This window comes from Gallinula chloropus (genome assembly GCF_964237585.1).
Source record: "Gallinula chloropus genome assembly, chromosome: 17".
NCBI lineage: Eukaryota > Metazoa > Chordata > Aves > Gruiformes > Rallidae > Gallinula > Gallinula chloropus.
The window spans coordinates 6,216,775-6,234,341 of record NC_140102.1 but is presented as its reverse complement, the minus strand read 5'-3'; the positions used below and the strand labels follow the sequence as shown (position 1 = coordinate 6,234,341).

Genomic DNA, 17,567 nt, shown 5'->3' with positions numbered 1-17,567 from the left:
GGAAAACTGTCAACAGGATTAAAAGAAAGCTGACACGGTGCTGATGAAGAATGAGAAATGAAGTTACCTCCATGTAGAAAAACCAAGCCACTGCTTACAAAATGTTATAGAAAGAGTCAGACACTGGTTTGCCATCCCAAGCTAAAGGTTACGAGAAGTCTGGTATAGCAAAGAGACAAGAAGGAACAAGGCTGGACTGTCAGAAATTGGGAGATTCATGGCTCAGGTTTGTAAATGTAAACCCAAAATGAACGAGCTATGAAGTACAATAACAATGTTCAAGAGTCATTACTAATAGCCCTGAATTGGCACTTCAGTCTGCAGACCAAACTCATTCGATGTCTGCACAGGTTTAGTACCAAAATATCTCTATAAAAAGCCTTCGACCAGTCTCAAAAGAAAGAAAAGCCTCAGAAGGTAGAAAACTAGAAATATGTACAGATTCTTTTCATTTCTTTAATTAAAAGAATAATTTAAAAAAAAAAAAAAAGGAAAAAGAAAAGCAGCTTTTGTTGGAGCCAAGGTTCCAGACTAGTGTAAGAATCAGCCCTGGACAACCTCACAGTCCAGGCAGCATAAGGACATGTGTCAAGGAGCAGCCCTGCATCTGTCCCCAGGAGGTGCTCAAAGGCATCGAAGCGATGGGGAGCTTGGACTCCAGAGGCTGACACAAGAGAAGGCTCATCGGTGGATTCACACAGCAGCACTATGACCCGTGCCAGGATGAGCTTGTTCAAACACGAGGACAAGTCTGAAACCAAGCGTTGGATCTTCTAGAAAGGAAAGGATGAAGTATCTGGGTGGAACACCCACAGCTGCTGATCTGGGGCTGAAGATAGTAAACCCCACACTTCTTGTTGTCCATCATGAAAATGGAAATAATCACTAGAACATTCTTCCATTCTGCTGTTGAACAATGTGATAAAAAGAAGAGCTTGATGCTGAATGGCCAGTTCAGCCTCTTTGTTTTTTTAAGGCTGAGGAAGGTGAGGAAGAAGAAAGAGGGCTAAGCCTTAACGAAGGCTTGAGGAAGATGAGGAAGAAGGTGGGGGGGGGGGGGAAAACCCAACCCAAAGAGAGCTGCTCTTCAGAACTGAAAAATACAGCACGCGGACGACTCGGGTGCCCTTGGCAAGGCCGAGCGTGGCTCTCGGGCCATCTAGCGAAACAGGCGGCTATTGAGTTGCCTCTACACAAAGCCTCAGGTTTTAGGAGCAAAGGGGATCTATGAAGTTTGTGCTCCACAGCACTCACTTCAAGTACTTACTGAGCAGGGTGTTGAGAAACTGTGGCTGTCGTGTTCATGTACGCAGTCACCGCGGCTGGCTGTATGTATAGCAGATGGAAGGCAGCTTCTGCAACCGGTTAGTAAGGAAAAGAATGGTCTTTAACAATAGAATTTGCCCCATCTGAGGGACTCATGATTAACAGTACATAAGTGATCATATATACCTCAAGGAACTGAGTTTTAAAAAAATATTACAGTACCAATGATCTTTTTTTTTCCGTATCTACAACTATACAGCATTTTCAAGCAGTATGGAAATTTAATGAAATAATTATGATTTATTAATTTACATAAAAATACTTTTTACAGTTAAAGAATAAATCTTAAATGGTAAAAAAAATAAGATTAAGAAGCTCCAGCTATTGAGAGTCATGGGAGTTTGTCTGCTCTTCGATAACTTGCTTTACTATTTCTGCCAGTTTTAGTCGATCCACTTTATCTGTGAATCCTCTGCCTGAAAAAAAAAGGGAGAAGAGATAGTCTGCTTTCCTCCTTGCTCCTGCCACCAGCTCTCACAACTAAGTCATAGACCATGAGGAAGAGGCACAGCCAAGCCTTTGTGAACACGGCTGAGGTCCTCAGTCCCCTTATATCCATCAGCATCTCCTCCTGGGGGCTGACACCTTGTTGTGCTTTTGCCCCAGCTGAGAGCCAGGCACCATGCAGCTGCTTGTTCTTTAAGGGAGGGGGGATTGAGGGACGGGGAAAGGGAGGGAGAAGAAAACCCAAGAAACCAAAACCTTGCAGGCTGGGATAAGGATATTTTACTGGGATAGCAGAAAGATAGATATAATAACAAAAACAACAACAATGGGGCTTTATAGCAAAATACACAAAACTGGTGATGCACAGTGCAGTTTCTCACCGAACTGCACAGCTCCAGCCATACAGTTCAGAGCCGCCCCGAAATGGGACCATCCCCAAAACCACACGTCCTGGAGCTGCCTGGTCCTCCCCCACCAGCCCCCTTTTATGCTGAGCATGATGTAATTGGTATGGAATACCCTCTCTGGTCAGTTTGGGTCACCTGTCCTGGCTGTCTGTCCTCCCCACCTTCTCGTGAGCGGGGAAATATGAACAACTGAAAAATCCTTGACTGCTTGGCAATAACTAGAACCATCAGTGTGTTACCAGCACTGTTCTCAGGATCCTAACTCCCAAGCACAGCATTCCACCCACTGCTTAAAGTGGTGGAAAGAAAGAAATTAACTCTATCCTAGCTGAAACCAGGACACACCTCTGCCAAGCAGCCAGCTGAACCACTCCAAGGCAGCGGGCATTGTTTAAAACCCCTTCCTACCCAACGGAGCAGAGATGTTGTGCTGACATAGATGAGGATGGCAGGCTTCAGCAGAAAGAGGGTAATAACCAGCTGGAAGGAAACCAGCTCCAAACAGCTAAAGCTGTTTCTGAAGTGATGATCCAGCTCTGTTGTTAGGCTGCAACATGACTTGGTGCCTTCAGAAACTACCCTGAACCTCACATAGAAATTTGAAAGCAGAACTTTCAGCCCTATTCTGAGAACACCCATGTCAGCAAGTGGGCTAAACCCACATCTAAACCTAAATCAGCCTGACACAAAGCAAAGAAGTTGGGTTTATTCCTATCTAAGGTCACCGCTCCCTCCCTGCTTACACCCAGTATCAGCACCATTCTCCAAGAGAAAGAGTTCCTCACCATTCCAGCTGAAGCTCTGAAGGGTGTCTCGCAGCAACTTACACTCTCGGTTATACTTCCACGCCTCCTGCATCACTTCATTCAGCTTCTCATCTTCATTCTCTCCTGTTGAGAAGACAGACAAACAGGAGGTTTGTCGTTCTGCCTCGCAGCAGCATTCACAGCTTCAGCAAACAGTACACAGGGCAATTCCTTCTTGCCTCATGCAAAGAAGGAAATCAGCTGGAAAGCAGATACTCGTGTTTCAGAGGGGCTTTAACAGCTCTGCACATCACTGGCAACACTAATATTAGGCATGCACCAAGTTTTTCCACAGAAAATGCTTTCCTCTTGAGTCTGACAAGGAGAACAGGGGTTTTGGTTATCCACCCTCACTACTGACACAGGCTGACACCGTAAGGAGTCGATGCCTCACACATTTAGGAATGTAACTTGCTTAAAAGTGGCAACCTTTACCAGCCTGCGGTAGAATGCACTGAGCAATCACATCCCTGAGCTTTTCCAGAGCCACATTGGAGTCGTTGCTTCCATTCTCAGGGTCGTGGATATAAACACCATCCTTGGGCTTAGTGCTGCAAAACAAGGAGGAAACCATTACAATTTGAACACACCTCCAGTCCATTACACCTTGAGTAACTACCCCAGTATAATGCTCTCTTTCACTCTGGAAATCTGGGGCTGGGAGCCACACTTAGCATTAATTCTAACAATGTTCTGCACCATGAGATCACTTTAAATATGAAAAAAACACCCAAACCAACCAACCTATTGCTTTAAATTAATTCAATTATGGGTGAGCCTAAAATGTGTTATCCTGTTTTTCAGATAGGTAACTCCAACAGAGACCGAGATTACCTGTCAGGAAATAAATGTCAGGCTCAGGAAAAACAACACTGGAATTCTTTCTCCCAGTTTGCCCTCCCTTTTATTCAAAACATGAGGCACCTTCCCATAACAGACCTGTTCCACTCCCTGTGGAATGATTCCACCTCCTTCCTGTCCTGTGTTACCTTGGAATTCCCAGTTTATTATGCCAGTATTACCTGACCCACTTCAGCATGAAGAGTGTCAACCAACTCCAAAATTCAGGGGCACCGTTACAACTGAATGAACCTGCACCACGTTTAGAGTCACTCACTCTCCCAGCTCCAGGGCTGCCCACGCTTCCACCTTTCAGAAAAGGCTTTAGAGAGTTACCCCAGCAGTTTCCTTTTGCGCAGGATCGGGTTGTTGACGGAGTGAAGGGGTTTGAGACTGACTTTGAGGTCTTGGATTCTCATGTTCGCCAGCTGTTCTGCGTGAGCCTGTTGTATCCCCGCAACCATCGCCTGGAATGAAGAGAGATGACCTGATGTTTTAATTAACCTCTTTGTGAATTATAGAACAATATATACACAGTGTCAGCCAGGGAGGGAAACAAAATATAATAAAGCACCAAAATCCTATTTATTTCAGGGATCCATAACAAAAATCACATTTGCTTTATGCAAGACGTGATGAGAACTACAGACACTGACTGTGGGGCAATACAGGGGTCAAACAGGACAAAGTCTCATCTCCACCATGTGAAAAACCCACACTCAAACCATCCAAGGGTTATCCAACTCTCCTAAGCATCATTCTTGTTAAAATAAAATGATTTTTAGACCTTGTCCATCATCAGCTGTGCGGAGGGTAGGATGTTATCAAGTGCCTCGGTGGAATTGAGCCAGGGATGGTCCAGCACACCTTCAATGGTCAGCCGTTCCTCAGGTTTGACCTTCAGCAGCCTGGGAGAGGAATGAGTCAGTCCATAAAGGGGTCTTTGTTGGTTTACACCGAGCTGCTCTGCCTGAGATCACAGCTCTTAGCATCTCTAGCCATTAGAGGGGCCAAAAAAGAAACTTCTCCTAAAAATCACAACATTAACCAGACCCAAACTCAGTCTGACTTTCCACCAGCCTCACAGACCCTTGCTGTGGGGGCATGTGCGGGAGGGGGTATTTTAATGCCCATTTCACTGCCCATTCAGTTCTATTCAGCAACTCAGGGCAAAGAAAGGCACTGAAGGCCACTTTGGTAGCACTTGTGCTCTGCCAAACTCTACGTTCCTGTCATCCCAGATAGGAAATTATCTTCCAGATGAGTTGGAAATGATCCAGACCAGACACTCTCTGGAAACACATGTCGAGAGCTCATCCATGTAACAGTCCTATACCAAGGACTCTAGGTGTGCTGAAGTAAGGTGAAGCCTCAAAGTTGGAAACCTGTTTGCTGAATTACTAACTGCTTTCACCATGCAGCATCTTGGCTCTTCTCCCCCTCAAAAGCCTCAGGTGATGGACATCCTGTCAGGCTACAGCACCTCAAACTAAGAAGGAACTTTATTCTGAGATCTCAGAAAACTCCATGGAATTAAACTTTAAGAGAAGATAACCCCAGCAAGAGATTTTGGAGATAAACTCATGTTCTCAGGATAATCACAGCTGTTTCATAAAAAGGGTAAAATTCCACACAGCATGACAAGTTGTTGAAATCAGAAACAGAACGGCTTGACCAGTCTGCCACACTTTCTCAGGCAATACTCTTAAAATCGGCAGAATTTGTTTAATGGACCAAGAAAGTGGAAACAGCTTTTACAAAACATCAGCAGGAGCACAGATTTCACTTCCAAGGCTGTGCTGCCAAACAGGTCCTAAGTTCAGGTTTGATACAAGACCCAAGCCACACACATTCCTTTTCTGTAGCTTTTCAAAGCCCTAACCTATTATCAAGCTTTCCAGCTCGTAAAGCTGGAGGTCAGGAATCAGCTTGACATGCTTGAAGGGAAGCAGCTGCTTTAATGCAAACTATGACCTCCAGAAGCCAGGTTCCATGTGAATAGCAGTCTACAGAAATAAAATGGAAACTTATCCAGAATTATATGAAGTCTAAACGTGTTCCCACACAGGTTTGGGCTCACTGGCTGGAAAAGGCAAGCAGGGAGGGGAGTCCTGATAACCTTAGGGAGAGAATTCAGTGAAGTGAGCTGAATCCCAGTAACAACACCCCCCAAGCTGAGTTTCATAGCCATTTTTTTGAATGACAATGAAACCTTTTGACTGCAGAGCTGCTGAGTGAGGATAAAGAGTTAAGCTTGGCATACACAGAAGTTTCACTGCAACATCATCTGTGGTTTATTTGGTGAAGGGTTGTGGGCTCTCCTGCACCGTTAAATGGGTCCTGGCACCTTTTCCAAACAGTGTTAGGTCCTCGGAGATTTTACAGTGTGCCTGAGAAGACAGAAACGTTCTGAGATCGCTGAATGGATTGGGGATTTTCTATCAATGTTGCTTTTATCCTTCCAGTTTTTCTGGTGATAGAAGCAAGGGCAGCAAGTCTCTCTCATATTTAAAAAACAACAAGAGAGGTCAAGACCTAAGCAGTGCCACATTCTTGCTTTCAAACAGGACCATGGAACCACAGCCCTTGAAACACCTGTGATTGAAAGCAGGGCACTGCATGAAAAACAGTTCCCATAACATTTAGAATACAGTATCAACCCAAAACCTTATCTCCTAGCCTGACACCTTGTGACAGGTCTCAGCCTCCCTTGCCATGTCTGTTTCTCGACTCCTTTTGGACTGTGTATGACGTGCACAGGTTTTTAAGGGACAGATCTACCAGATCCTATTACGCCACCTTAAATGCCCCCTGATTTGAACAGGGGTTTAAACGTTAGCATAGGAGGTACATGCTCGGGGAGCACTTCAGATGTGGCAGTCAGCTGTCAATATCGCTCTGAAGCAAGGCAGGGCACCCCTTCCCCTTAAAGGCTAAACACACCCCAGCCACTTTGGAGACAGGAAACATCAAAAATCAAACACAGCAGTTGTGAAGGGAAAAAAAATAAGAAAGAAAGAGAGAGAGAGATGGAAAGAAAAGTATTTACCAAGCTTCATTTGTGCAAAATAAATCAGAATTTTTTTCAGCTGTACATTCTGCAGACAATTCCCCCTGCCTCTGGAAAAAGCAGCCCTTTGTGATAACAGACTTTTGAGTGATTTTCTTAGCAGCAAAGAGCAATGCAGCATTTTCCTCAGGTGACTCACTTTCGCACAATGTCTTTTGCCATCTCTGAGATCTGGCTCCACTCTTCCTCTGGAAATTCAAAGCTTCCTGTCATGATCTTCTTCCTCATGTCCTTCGGAATGGTCCGACTGTGGTGTTTGGAGTAGAACGGAGGGTAGCCACACAGCATCACGTAAATAATGACGCCCAGGGACCACAAGTCACAGCTCTGAAAGCAAGGAAACAACCGCTTTGGGGTGCAGTTTGCAGCAAGCAGTGGTGTAGCTACGTTAGAAGTTCTAAGTGATTCCCTCAGAAAACAGAAATACTGCCCAGCTCCCCGTGAAGGGCCATCTGAGGACTTTCGTGGCTAAATGTGGCGAATACATAAGCACAAGAGAACTCCATGTCACCAAGCTCAACTCCTTCCAGCACCCAAAAGCAGCTTGTTTACAGCAAGTGCTCCTGTAGCTCTGCTGCACGATGGCAAAGCCTACGGGAACCGCCACCGCGTCAGAGGTGTGAGCACGCTGTGCATGTATCACCTCTCTCAGGATACATGAATCCCAATCTCTCAGAACAGAAACTGGAATAATTTGTGGGGTGTTTTTTCATTTAGGATGCCAGACTAAACAAACAAACGCCATCAAACAAAGCAAGGGAGGAGAGGGACTTCCTCTGAGACGTCTGTACAGAAAAACACACGTCCTGAAAGCCATGGAGACAAAGCAGTTTCAGAAAGCCAAGAGCAGTACCTCACACTGCTCATGCTGAGCTCCCTCCTGCCCCCAGCCCAGCCTGCAGCCCACCCCCTGCTGCCCCCCCACCTAGCATTGTGGCTGATGTGACACAGAACAAGCTCATCCAGGAAGCAGATGCAGCCCAGAAACAGCTCAGAAAAGGAGCTGAAAGCCAGATCTCTTCCCCCTTTGCATCGCTGTGTGTTCAGGTCACAGACACTACTCAGCGATGTAGTAACAGCCTAGACCTCAACTCAAGCTTCTGCTGGACTATATCCCTACGGATGCAGCTCCATCATCATTCAGTTAAGGCATGCATGATGCAAGCCAGGACCTGCTCTCATCCTGGCCATCCCTTCCCAACACTTGTTCTGTGACAACACTAGCAGTTGTAAAGCTAAGTGTTTATTTTCACTAGCTGGCTTTCCAGCCCTATCAGGCCTCCTAGGGACTCCCAAAGGTTTACACCAGCACAAGGACAGACAGCAACACGTGGTCGAGTGTGAGCAGAAGCCCGACCTCCAGCCCTGTTCAGGTGACTATGGGAAGACCTGCAAGTGATGCTGACAGGAAGGAAAACACTTTGGAATGACCAAAAGGTCATACAACCCCTCAGGACATTTTCTGATGGCACTGTTCAAGACCTCAGCAGCTGCTAATGCCCATGGCGATACTATGGCTGCAGAAAACACAACACACTATTGGTCAGCTTGCAGAAGATCCTTGATACAACCAAGGTACTACCACAGCTGCTCAGACAAGCCTAAAAAGCCCTCTGCACATCCAAAAACTCCATCTGAGAGCAGAAAAGAGGATCCATTTGAACCAGCCTCTTGTGGGGCAAAAGAACTTCCCACACAGTCACACTCTCTCCAAAACCTTTTTTAATATTTAGTGCTCCTTAAGCAGAATTTGCATATTTTCCCTCTAATCAGAGGATCATTAATTAGGCTTGGGCCTAATTCATCAGATGATGAATGAAACCCAGTTTGAACCTAGCATGTTTAAGAGGAGAAATACCACTGCATATCCACTCATTCTGTCACATCACAGAATCGTAGGGGTTGGAAGGGACCTCAAGAGCTCATTGGGTCCAACCCCCCTGCCAAAGCAGGGTCCCTAGGGCATCCTCTAGAAAAACTGAAAGAGCCACACTTTGGAGAAATACAGGCCCTAAAGATACTATTTCCTTGCAGATGAAAACACCCCCCTACACAAAACAAGCAGCAAGATGACATCTCCCTACTGCTTCCTGCAGATCCTGAGAGATTTGGCCAGTTGTTAGATGCATTCCTGTCACAGAGAGCAGAAGAACTTTATTGCTTCTGGCCATAAGTGTGTGATTTCAGGGCAATCAAGTTTATTGCTGGAGGTGATATGCTGTGCCTATAGACTACTCCTACAGATCTGTCAGGGGGTGGGGAGGGGGAGTAAGACACCGTGCTTTGAAGGTACCAGCTTGTGGAGTGTTTCATAGCTTACCTTGTTGTAAGTGTAAGGTGTAGGAGAGGTGGGGATAATACCAGATTTTTCTTTCTGATGTCGTCTTTGTGCCTCCAATACCTGTCACCATGTGGGGTTGGGAGGGGAAGAAAAAGATAAAATAGGGAAAAAAGAAAAAGAAAAACACATCTGACTTACAGGCACCACAAACAGCAACATCCACACCAAAGATGCCTGATGCTTTTTAGTTAGGTGGACATATGCCAGGTACTGAAAGCTCTGCCAAACTCAAACTGCTCTTCCTAAGACAGGCTGGAAGTTTCTACATGGGAAAGCTAAAATACTTTGCTGCTTTGGATGAAAATCCTACTTTTGCCTGAATTAAAGCAATTGCTCACACCTCTCCTGTTCAAAAGCTTGTAACAGCTCCATGCTTTGGGGCTAGGATTTAAAATGCATTTGGAGGGTAACCTGAGCTCCAGAGATGGCCCCTGTTGCCTCACCCATGAACAAATGAAACCAAATTTGTGTTTCTGTGTTTCTTAGAGAATAAAATAAAAAAAAATCTCAGTTTAAATATGCTCAGGAAAAGCTTTATACAGGTTTGATAGTTTATTTTAAACCCCTGCCTGTAGTGCACATGGCCCTTCACCCACAGGCTCCAGCTGATGAAGCATTTTCAGGGCACTGGACTGTGACTGCATGGTTTGATCTCTGCAATACCTCTTCATAGTCATCCAAGCCTGCCAACACGCTCAGCACTGCAATTAAATAACTAGCTGCAGTTTTCATTTTCTTCAGGACTCCAACACAAAGGACAGAAGAGGAGCACCACAAAAACCAGCCTGTCTGTAATTACAGCTTATGTCTTAATGCATACAGAGGAGAGGGCCAAGCCAACCCTCCAGCACTGCCCTCTTTTTGGGCAATTACCTCTACAGAACCTTTTTGTTTCAGCGTAGCCCTTTTTAATGTAATCTTACATGAGCCTGAGCTGGAAGAAGGATTGTGAAGCAGGGACTTTTCCAAAATAACCACTCTAATACAGTTAAAGGCCAATCAGCAGAATCTTGGAGCAGTCTCGCCGGGGGAATCGGGCCTGGGAGAGTCAGGAGGCATCAGCACTAAGCACCCAGTTTGGGAAATTTGCCTCACCATCTCCTGCTGTAATCAATAGATCACTGTGGCACTCCAGCTTGAGAGGCAGCCACTATACCATGACTCAAGATTCCTGCTCCCAGAAGCCCTCAACAAGACTGCAAAGGATTTTAAAGTGATGTGGTTATGGAGGCACAGGTGATAAAGACCATTACTCCCCTTCAGCCTAGAACTGTAATCGTTTGTTACCTGAGGTGCTACGTAATACGGAGTGAACTGTGGTGTCATCAAGTCACCTTGGTCTACTTTGGCAAATCCAAAGTCACACAATTTAACAGGTGCATCCTAAAACAAGGAGGAGAGGTTTCGTTATAAAATCTCATCGTAGCAGCTTTTCTAATACACCCCTCTCACCTGCTACTCATCTTACCTCTGCCACACGTACTCCTCTTTTGCATTTCTCCCCTTACCATTCCACAAAGCAGCTAAAAGGTCTTAAAGTGAGCTTTGAAATAACCTTTTCTGTTTTTCAGGGTGCTGTGGGTCAAAAGCAGTCCCCCTCTCAGCTCTGGAAAGCACTAAGTGCATTGTGGGTGTGGGGGTCACTGCACATCTAAGTGGTTGTGAGCAGGAGAAAGCAGCAGGCAAGTGCCTGGATACTTCAAAGCATCTATAATTCACGTTAGAACATCCTGATGACACCTAGGGACGTGGCAGAGAGGATCTTCTCCTCAGCAAAGCAGGATTCTCTGTTGAGGTGAGGAACCTGACCTGTGTTTAACAGTACCATCATGGACAGGCTGTACCCCACGCACATCAGAGTACGGAAAAGCATGAAGCCAAAAGAAATCATTCATTTTTGTCACCAAAACATTGCCTTGAAGCCATTTTACAGCTATTCTGAAAATCACCACCAAGCCACGTTACAGAATTCAGCAGTAAACAAAGAGCACCAAGTCTTCATCTTACCAGAGAGTTATCCTTGAAGAGGAGGTTCTCAGGCTTGAGGTCTCTATGTGCAATGTTTAACGAGTGGCAATGCTGCAAAGCCAAAGCTATCTGAAAAAGGGCACAATAAACCAACTACAATTACAGAATTCCTCCTTTAGCCTGGACCTTTAACATTAGCTTTAAAAAGGACATTGCCAACACATCTTAGACCCCAAACATTTTCACTCCACTCGGATACGACTCCGAGTTTAGAAGAGCCCGGCCACACCGCATGGCAGCGCAGCAGAGCGACGATCGGGAAACGAAACCCAGCCAGCTGTTCAGTTTGCATTTCACTCCAAGCAAACAGAAAACAAAAACTAAGTTGAGCTGGGCTTCCCAACCATTTTAGTTTAATTAAAATCAGGGTGTTATTACCTGCCCTGGAAACAAAACAGATCATGACAGTGTCCTTTATATGCTGTGCCTACAGGGTGGCTGAGCTTGCTCGCGTGCTCTCCAGCAGTTACACTCTGTACAACAGTCAACAGCAAGTTCTTGTTGCAATAGTTTGGTGAATATTTTATGGCATGCTACTGGCTTCAGAGTGAACATTCAGGCAGTTTTATTCCACAACTCTTGAGGCTGCTGCCTGCAACTTACTCGTTCCATCTGGTATTACACAGAAAGGCATAACAATTCTTTCAAGGACAGCTTCTTAACACTGCTGCAGTTTAGAAACCTGTGACCCTGTGGTGACAGCTCTACAAACTGTACGTTTCAAAGTGCAGTTTGTTTAAAGAAAACCAAGGCACAAACATGTAAACAGCATGACTGAAAAGTAAGGCAAAGCCACAGGCCCCTGGATTGGTAATATTCCTGTTGGCTTCGGCAGGATCCTGCCCAAACACAGCACCCTGGTGAAGCAAGGAGTCCTTAGGAGACTGAAAATTACTGTGACAAGAGAACTTCAGCATTAACTTAACTCAGAAACAAATACAAACACAGTCTGAAATAAAACCAGGCAGCTTTGCAACAAGGTTTTAACTGTTGCTGGGTACAAGGAACTCAGACCAATAGCTCAAGACAGCAATGAAGAACCACTAAGTGAAAGAATAAGACCTTAGCATTGCTTTCAAACTTCACTTCTATAAACATTAAAGGAAAGGGTTACTCAGGACATGGATAACCTGAGTGCATGCACAGTCAGAATTCAAGTCAAAGCCTTGTCTTTCGGCACAAAGTATTTCCCCACCACATTAACCCCAGAGACTGCCTTGCATTGTCCAAATCAAACAGCCCAAAGGATGCAGAAACAAACCATCAAGAATAATTTTGTACTTCCATCTCATTTCTTTGTTGGACAAAGCCAAAAAAGGTAACAGCACCATCACTGTTTTATCAGAAACACGTCAAAGCACAAGACAGAAGTAAGAAGGAATGATTTGCCCCCCTTTTTTGGCTTCAGTACCAAACGTTACCTCTCCAGCTTAGGGGGAAGCAATCGGGATATGGATAGACTCACAAACTCATGACAATTTACATCAAATGCTGCAATATCTTGTCTCATGTTTTCTTTCCTTCATTCACTGCAGTGATCACTGATGTGGGAGCAGGACACTTACTGCTTAACATCTCCAATATAGTCTCTCACCTACAGTTCATAAATGCCACTATCATCTCTGTAAGAAGCAAACGAAGGCGACTCTGGCCCTCGGCTTCATGTCCTGCTGCCAATTCCCACACAGAATCGCTCAGTGATTTCAACAGCAAGATCCTTCTGCCTCATGGTTCCTTAATGGGAACCTGATGGTCCCATGCTGTGGCTCCCCAGAGAGGCTCTCACAACATCCAGCCATGTTCTCTTTCCTGCTACCTCCCCATCACAAGTCAACCAACAGCTTGGAAATTAAAAGGAACAAGTTCACCCCTGAAACTGAGAGGAACCAACTCTGGGGATCCCCACATCAAATCCCATGGAGAACCTTCTGCTTCACCATCCTGCCTTCTCTAGCAGGACACAAGCTACTCACACCAGATGCACTGCTAAGCAACAAAGAGTCTGACAGACACCAAACCCTCTAGTAATAAAGATTGTGGAGACTATAAAACAACATTCAAGAGAGTCCCCTAGAGAAACAGAGAATAAAAGTGATATCAGAACAAACAGTACAGAAAACACATGCTATAGTGGCTATCTTCCACAAAATCAAATCCAGAACCCAGCTTGAAAACCACTGGCCCAGAACACATGTAACATTACTGTCTGCTACGCCATGTGAGAGGCAAGAGAAACACCAAGTCTGTGTCACACCCAAGAACGATTCTCAAACCGGAGCTGAGGAGCCACATGTAGTCTGGTGAGAGCCTGTGGACAACTGGGTGGGATGCTTCCAGAACAACAGCAAGGGACAGGACACAGGAGGAGGATTGTGCAAGAAAAGAGCTCTCTGTGGTGAAGTGTTCCATAGACCAGGTTAGGAAAACCACTGCTAAGAACAGCAGAGACACCAGGGTCCCAACCCAGAAGAACTAGCCCACACCTTCAAATTCTTTGCTTCTATTAAAACTTTGGCATTGTCAGGTTATAACAAAGCAGGCAATGATCATCGGATCAGAACTGAGGATTATTTTAGCTTCCTTTTTCCCCACCCCCACCATCCCAAGAAATTGTTAAATACTTTCGCCATTATCAGTCATGGATTTGCTTATACATGGGTGTTAACTTGCCTGCTTTGTTACTTGGCTTGCTTGCTTCTCAGTAAAGTGCCGGTGCTGGCTGATTCTGTGAAATAGCTCTCCCCCTTCCATCATCTCCATTACAATTAGGAGCCGAGCCCTGTTCAAAAGCATTTCATTTTGTTATATTAAAAATAATCAAAAAATAACAGATTTGCTAAGCTAACAATGCATACTTCACATCTACTGACGCAGGCCAAGAGAGAGAGACATACACTTGCTTCTCCTACAGTTGTTCTAGCTATTTTGGTTCGGTAATGTTGCGTTTAAGCACGTAAGCTACAGGATTTTCTGTCTCCCAGCTCAATCTGACTCACTGATTGTCAGCCAGGAACCTACAGTTTGCTCTTCACGTTGGGCTCCCACATCCAGCTGGAATAACCACCATGGACATGTCTGCACGGATGCATACAGACAGATGCATGCAAACTCCACCCCTGGTTTCCACCAGTAGGCCAGGATGGACCTGGAAGCCATTTCGACACACCAGTGTACAACTCTACCCTCAAAAGAACAATAGGGCAGGTAGAATCTTGCATTAAACAGGCTAAACAGCTTCCAGGCTGGAGCTGGCTTAGGGCACAGCGTACACCTGTCTGCACCCATCCCTGCAGACACGCCGACCTGCCCAGGCGCTGAAGGTGTTCATGGAAAACTCAGAAGCAACAGGTTGAGGAATTATCTCTAAGGCTTTCAAGTCTGGATACTCTACCATACATCATTATTTTAATTTACGGTTTTATGGACATAATTACGGACAAGGAATAGGAAATGTGGAGATCAGGACTACTAGAACCTCAAGAAACCTCTAGAAACTGCTAGATCCTTCAAGAACTTGAAGTCCTTCTCACCACATAGCAAAATCAGATACATCAGAGAGTAAGACAGGTCTCAGCTCTTTAATTCTCCCAGCTCTGATTCCCCCTCCCCAACTAATATCCAATTATAAGATGTTTTTATCCCAAGCAGTATTAACATATGAAAAATAGTAAGTCTGCTTCATGTTTTGCTGTATTTGTTTTACATACAACATATTGAGAGTTTACAGGGCAGAAACTAGTGGTTTCTAAGCAACAATTATCTCTTATTTTAAAAAAAAAGACGGCTGGCACTCAGTTTCCCAGTGGCTCACGGGCATCTTCATCATCTAAAAGGATCTCACTCAGGATTCTAGGCAGCAACAAAAGTCACAGCTCCAATCCTGCTTTAGCAGTGCTTTGAAAGCAGGAGGAAGCTCAGAGATTGCAACTCAGTTCAAAGCAGGGCAGAAGCTAGAAGCTGATACTCTCTCAGACAATGCAGGTATCTCAGACTGAGTCAATGAAAAACCTAAGAAATGAAGACGTATTCAAAGCCAGGAGTGAAGGATGCAAATTCGTTTAAATATGCAAAGGTTTGGGCACTGACAGGGGAAAAGCAAGCATTGCTTCATCTGCAGACTAAATATCATATCTGGAAATCTGGAAGAGCCTTTAAATATTCATTTGGATTCGTTTCACTGTGATTTAAAATTAAAAAAAAAAAAACCAAACTCCACTATACCTTGGCCTAAACATGGAAAGCAAGCTGTGGGAATGAACCACCCTATGTAATCTTACCTTGGGCTGGATTCATGTGGGAACTGCACACTGTTAGCATAAACTTCAATAATTTGAACAATATTTGGATGTGTTGCACACATCATGTGCAGACGTACCTTGAAGAGAAGGGAAGAAACGTTACTGTACATAGTGACCTGTACTCGACCTGTTCCACTCCTCCCTCCACCCCCAAGACTACAGCACACACGAGCCTGGGTGCTGCCAACTGTGCTCAGCACCCATCACACCCAATTTAAGATGATTTGAAAATTAAGAAGTGCCTACAAGTATCTATGTGGGTGACCAACAGCCACTACAGTGCTTGGACCCAGCAGGACAAGGAGATTGTAAGGTCCCAACCTATTTCTTACAGACCATGGAATCAAACCCAGCAGAGCTCCAGAAAAAGCCCACTCTTCTATTTCTTGGGGTTTTATAATAAATTTAAAACTTGAAATAGTTTTAAAGTAGAAACAGAGATAGGGTTGAACCCAAAAATTCATGAATAAAACCTGATGTTCCATAATCTGGCTCCTTTCATGGCCTTGAGGTCTTCACTCCCAACACGTGAAACCTCACCTCCTGTTCTGCCTTTCCGAAACAGGAACCTAAGGAATTTTCCCTATTTTAAAGCTACCTGGACTGTTAAATCAAATCCAGGGGCTGGGTTCTCTTTGTAAACAGATTCTTTTTTTTCCTTGGGAATCCTAAAGGAGATTTTTGCTCAGCAATGAGAAGTGGAAGTTGCTTAAACCTGGAGGACAATTAACGCTTCTTTCTCTTTCGTGCCACCTCCAACAGCCGCCCATCATTTTCAACAGGCTGACAGTCTGGTACCATGGCACACTCCTCCAGCCATGGAAAGCCACAAACAGGATCAGTGAGTGGGTTTAGGTTTTGGTACACAGATAAACCCAGACTGTTCAGCCTGCAATTTAAAGCATTCTTGGCAATTCTTAAAGAGCAGTGAGATCCAAGGGTGAGATGTACGGAAACAAAGTCAGCTCTGATCTGTTCATCTTCCATTAAATGGGATGTAGGGACAGCACTAAAATGCAGCTCTACAAAGGACACTTGCATATAGACAGCTAACATCCACAGCAAACTCAGAGTTGGAAAGACCCCTGTTCCACCCACCACCTCATCCTCTAGAAACCAAGCACAACAAGGATGATACCCAAGGAATCTGCAAGAGCTGCAGAGCACTCTTTTTTTTTAGATTTAATTCTTTCTTTTTCTAAAAACCACCACAATAATCCACCAAAAGTGCAAGACTGTGGTGTGTCAGAAGGCAGAGGGTATAAGCAGGAACTGTACCTCGTTTCTAGCTTTTGGACGATCGAGAAGAATTTTCAGTGCAAAGCGTTCTTGAGAGGATTTTTTCACGCAGACTCTGGTATTACAGCAATAAAATTATTCAGTCAGCAAGAATATTAAAGAGACACTTTAAGCAACTGATCTGTAGTCATGAGCTTGCTCTCCACCTGGGAATTAACTGGAATGCCCACAACCTGGAACACACAGGGCATCAGTCACAGCGCCCCAGCTGGAAAGCCTTGGGTTTCAGCTTTCCACATCAATCTGATGTGTTATAAAAAAACATCTAGCACAATGTTTTATTCTCAGCAACACAGAAAAAGCACTTCAGAGTGAATGGGGACTGCAGACAAGTAAAATGTACTCTAAACGTTCAGCCTGACGAGATACTTTTGATGAAAAAAAAAAACCCCAACACCCACAGTGGCAGCCTGAATATCTCCAATGGAGTGTAGTCTGCAATAAATGAAGTGTTTCTGAATGGAAATCCTTCTTCTAGCAAGGCCATCGACTATGCTACATGCACTTTTTTCTCTCTTTCCCCCATTTAACATTAACAATTGAACCGCATCAGAGGGAAGGGCCCACATATTATCAGGCAGCTAAATGAAGGAAAAACAAAGGGATATTTTAATAAAGATCAGAGGCAATCTAGCAACAGAAAATGAATGAGGAGGAACCAATTGCATGGACAGGAATATAAACGGTGGCAAATGACAATCGCCC

At 44.7% G+C, this 17,567-nt stretch overlaps 1 protein-coding gene across 1 annotated transcript; it reads right to left on the bottom strand.

Annotated features, from left to right (window-relative positions):
• Positions 1–1,546: 1,546 nt before the first annotated feature.
• On the bottom strand, positions 1,547–16,880 carry MAPKAPK5 (MAPK activated protein kinase 5). Its single transcript, XM_084272166.1, has 12 exons — positions 16,842–16,880; positions 15,543–15,640; positions 13,932–14,044; positions 11,245–11,330; positions 10,525–10,620; positions 9,217–9,297; positions 7,036–7,223; positions 4,614–4,734; positions 4,163–4,293; positions 3,416–3,537; positions 2,966–3,070; positions 1,547–1,742 (listed from the first exon to the last, which is right to left on the bottom strand). Exons 2-12 carry the CDS (start codon positions 15,626–15,628, stop codon positions 1,648–1,650), a joined length of 1,224 nt encoding a protein of 407 aa, XP_084128292.1. The 5' UTR covers positions 15,629–15,640; positions 16,842–16,880; the 3' UTR covers positions 1,547–1,647.
• Positions 16,881–17,567: the final 687 nt, after the last annotated feature.